Consider the following 4763-nt stretch of genomic DNA (forward strand, 5'->3'; position numbering starts at 1 on the left):
TCTACATGAGTGTCATGGCATGTGCACCCACATGTTTAACACCCACACACATCCTCTACATGAGTGTCATGGCATGTGTACCCACATGTATGACACCCACACACATCCTCTACATGAGTGCCATGACATGTACACCCACATGTTTAACAGCCCCCCAAAAAACAAACAAATGTTAAAAATATTCCTCAATTTAGGTCAGGCTTCAACCTGGACAAAGTTCTTGGTTAGACCACTGAGACAGCCTTTCATCTCACAGTGCCTCTGTGGTTCATTTCACTTGGTCTTTGCTTTCACTGTACCATAATGGTTGTACTAACAAGATTTTTTAAGGTCTTAGTTTTATATTTCAAAAATATTTAGTAGTATATTTTTATTTTTACAAAAGGAGCAATAGCCGTTCCTGTTCCATTTTATTACAAGTGAAAACTTTGGGAACACAATGAAAGCAGCGCTAAGAGAAAAGTTTGTAGCACTAAATGCTTCCATAAAGAAAGTAAGAGTTCACATACCAGCAATTTAAAAAGTAAAACTCTAAAAGGAAAAAAAAAAAGAAGAAAATGCACCCAAGAAGATGAGACAGCAGGAAATAATCAAAATTAGGGCTGAATCAGTCAATTAGAAACAAAGAAAACAACACAAAGAATCAACAAAACCAAGAGCTAGTTCTTTGAGGAAATCCACAAGATAGACAAACCCTTAGCCAAATTAACTAAAAGACAGAGACAGTATCCAAATAAACAAAATCAGAAATAAAAAGGGAGACATAACAACAGACAATGAGGAAATTCAAAGAATCAAAAGCCTGTACTCCACAAAATTGGAAAATCTAAACAAAATGGATAATTTTTTTAGATAGATACTACTTACTAAGGTTAGATCAAGTCTCTGATTTTCATTCTTTAATTCTTGTTTTATTTTCAGAGTCAACACAGACTGTTCAAGCTCTACAGTATTCAACTGTTGATGGTCCACTAACAGCAAGCAAAGATTTAGAAATTAAAAGTCTGAAAGAAGAGATTGAAAAACTAAGGAAACAAGTAGCAGGTAACTCTCTGAGGTTCATCATTAATTTAATTAATTATTTTAATTAATTTCAAATGGTTGTATTCATGTATTACTGTTTAATGAGTTTTGTTGATGTTATGGTTCATGAGTTATATGACACTGAGAAATGGCAAATAAAAATTAGTTCTAGTTTCATAGTTTGACCTGGGAAATAAACATGTAAGTCACCGTTGCCTTACAGAAGAAGGAGCTTTGGTGAAAGTAGACGTAGGCAATACATAGAGAATACATAGAAGGCACACGACCAACCTAGAGACAACAGAGATGACTAGCAGACTTACTTTAGTGATAGAATTTTCCTGGAAAATTGTGTGTATGAGTGGGAGGTAGATAGGTTTAAAGAAGCGGATGGCTTCAGACAAGAGAATACATACAGATACATACAGACAAGTATCTCATCATGAATTGAGGACTATAAATTTCTCTTTCAGTACTGATTTTACTGTGCCCTGCAAAATTTCAGTATGTTGTATTTTCATTTTTGCTCAAATGTTTTATTTTATTTTTTTAACTTTGACATGAATTGAGAAGTGCTTTTTGAGTGTTTGAAGAATTAACTTCTATATTTCTCTAATCAATTTTTAATACACCCTTATGATTTTTGTTCTATTAGAGTTGTCTTAACCTATGTTCCCTGGACACTTGTGATGAATGTGTATTCCTGCTATTCTAGATTATTTGTTTTGTAAATATTGATTAGATTCTACTGGTGGAGAATGTTTTTGAGGTTTCTCTATAGTCTTGTTAGTTTTCTGTCTGTTTATGTTACTGATAGTTGAGGCAGGCATGATTTCCCACCTGTTGAGCAGGCTTTACCTCTAATCAGACAGCTATTGGCTGCTGCCAAGATTTGAGTGACATCATTCCACCCTTAGAGATGTCTTGCATGCTGGTCATTATTGTGTTCATAGGCCCACGGATATTTCGTCATTGCCAGATGGAACGGAAGTCAATTTCTAATTTGTTCTTACACTCTGGGAATCTCTTTATCCTTTCCAGTTTCTAATGTGTTGTTGTCATTTGTCTGTTTTTAAAATACTACCCTTGTCTTTAATGATGCTTTGGCTTCTCATTATAGCCTCAGGTTGAAAATTCAGATTCAGCTCCCATGGTTGACAGGGGTCAGCATGGACTGTAGAGCTCTGCCTGCCTATGCCTCTTGAGTGCTGGGATTAAACATGTGGACCATCATGTCATGTGGGTTTTTGTGATGCTTCAGTCAAATATAATAGTAGTTTTCTAAGAGTATTTGTTTTCTGTTGTTAGTGATACAGGATTTCCTGGCCCACTTAACATGATACAAAGACCTAAGATATCAGACACTTAGGGCCATCAAAGACCAACCTTGGGCAGTGGCTCCAAAGTTTGTTGTTTCACATCAATGGAGCTTAAAAGGTAATTATGCCCTTCTTGGGCATAGACAGTATGGAGACTGTCTTTAGTAAGCATTATCCAGAAAAGCAAGAAAGTGAAGGAGATGAGATCAATTTTCAGGAGTTGAGAAAAATATCTAAGGATAGAAAAAGTGGTTGAATTTCCTTTGTCCGGGATTTTTTATAGGGCAGTAGCAAAAACTGGACAGAGACTGATGTGATTTCTTTGGGGATTGGTTAATTACCTGGAACCATCAAAGGTTAAACCAATAGGAGGCCTGCATGCTCTGTTCATGTCTTCCCTGAACCAACCAGGGAGATGATCATGTTCTGTTGATGCCTGCCCCCACACAGGATTAGCTGAAGCCTGCCTCTATCCATCTCTTATTCTGGCTTAGTTATAAACATTGACTCATTGCTAGCTATTAAGTTATAGGCCACCATTACTACCTTTTGACCTTGTAGGTGTCTTGCTAGCTGTTCATTATATCAAGCTTTCTTTGTTAGAGCCACTAAAAAGTAGCTAGAATGTTCTTGGTTAGCTTTTTATCCATGGGGTGGATAGTCTGGGGTCTTGTCTCAGAGTTTTATTGCTGTGAAGAGACACCATGACCAAGACAAGTCTTAAAAATGACAACATTTAATTGGGGCTGGCTTACAGGTTCAGAGGTTCAGTCCATTATCAAGGCAGGAACATAGCAGCATCCAGGCAAGCATGGTACAGGAATAGCTGAGAGGTCTACATCTTCATCTGAAGGCTCCTAGTGGAAGATAGACTTCCAGGCAGCTAGGGTGAGGGTCTTAAGCCCACATCCACAGTGACACACTACTCCAACAAGGCCACACCTCCTAATAGGACCAAGCATATACAAACAGTCACAAATCTCTTTCCTAAAATAGGCCAAACACTTTAGATACTATTCTTTCTTACTAGTCTATTGTAAGTTATGTTAGATACAATGTATTAAAAGCAAGAATATATAATAACAAATGGTGTCTTGCATGTTTTTCTCAAAGGAGAAAGGTCTCCTGGACACTAGGTAGCTGTCCTGCTATCATTGGCCTTGTTTCTTCAAGCCTGTATGTCATTTATCAGGTCTGCTTGGCTATCTCATACCAGGCTGCACACCTTCTAACAAATTTTCTTTAGTGCTCCAGACTCTTGTGGTTTTAATGTTATTCTTCCTTTTAGACCCAGCTTCTGTTCTCACTGAAACATTTGAAAATAGCCTTGCATTTTGTCCACAGGCCCTTTTCTCTGATGCTGCCTAAGAGTGCTGTCTTCTCCTCCCTAGCTGATAGGGTACCAAACAGCCCTTTTTTGGTCCTTTGGCTAGAAAGACCGTGATTTGGGGTGAGGGCTGTACTTCCTTATACTTGTTGGCTTCTCTGGATTGCCATCTTAAGGCCCAATTCTGGGATACGTGAAAAGAAAGCCTGGGAGCTCACTGTCTTTATTGCTCAGGTCCCAGTGCTCCAGCTTGTCTCACCACATCCCATTGTCTTCTGGCTTTCTCATTCGTAGACCATGTACTCACTTTTAAATAGAAGGTCTAGGATTTTTATTTATTCTTGGTGGGAAATATATCAATTATCTTTCTTCAAAAGCAGAAGTCAGCAGAGTCAGCTTTTTAATGATAGGGTGCTATTCATGGAATGGCTTTAATATGCATGCTGCAGTATCTTCAGGGGATTCTTCTTGTCTTCAGGATACAGTAAGAATTTCTCAATGCTGATTGAAAGTCCTTCTTTGCCATGCATGTGTTTGTCTCTTCAGCTTCATTTCTCATAACTCTTCCCTTGTTATATCGATCCTACCCATATCAAATGATTCTTAGACCCCATCAGTGCTTATCCTTCACCCACTTGAGTCCCAACCTTCCATCTCCTGTCTCTGCTTTCACTTGTCTTCCTGTCAGCCATCTTTGGGTCTTCTACCTTTCTGTCTGCGTATAGTTGTTCATTTGCTTGAAACATATTTTGTAACCCCCTGCTCATCCATAACATGTTTTATTACTAACATGTTTGTGGCTGACATTGTCTTTCCTCACCACACCACAAGAGCACAAGCTCTTTGAAAAAAGAGCTTCAAATTCATTTATGGTTTTCATTTTATTCACTAGTATGTTCCAAGTACCTATGGGATTATACTTGGCTCATTAAAAACCTGAATCAGTTTTTATTGATGAATTAGTGAAACATCACTTCCTCTAGTTTAAGGAAGTCACTGGAGCAGTCCCAATTTCTCTCCCTCCCTCCCTCCCCCCCCTCTCTCTTTTCTCTCTCTCTCTCTCTCTCTCTCTCTCTCTCTCTCTCTCTCTCTCT

At 38.3% G+C, this 4763-nt stretch overlaps 1 protein-coding gene across 2 annotated transcripts in view; it reads left to right on the forward strand.

Annotated features, from left to right (window-relative positions):
* Positions 1-4763, forward strand: part of Cdc42bpa (CDC42 binding protein kinase alpha) — a 214350-nt gene that overhangs the window by 108817 nt on the left and 100770 nt on the right. For both annotated transcript variants that reach the window (XM_028755205.1, XM_028755206.1), the window contains exon 11: positions 922-1044. In XM_028755205.1, the coding sequence (XP_028611038.1) occupies positions 922-1044 (123 nt within the window). The remainder of the gene's footprint in view (positions 1-921; positions 1045-4763) is intronic.

This window comes from Grammomys surdaster, unplaced genomic scaffold (assembly GCF_004785775.1).
Source record: "Grammomys surdaster isolate TR1022 unplaced genomic scaffold, NIH_TR_1.0 126051, whole genome shotgun sequence".
Taxonomy (NCBI): Eukaryota; Metazoa; Chordata; class Mammalia; order Rodentia; family Muridae; genus Grammomys; species Grammomys surdaster.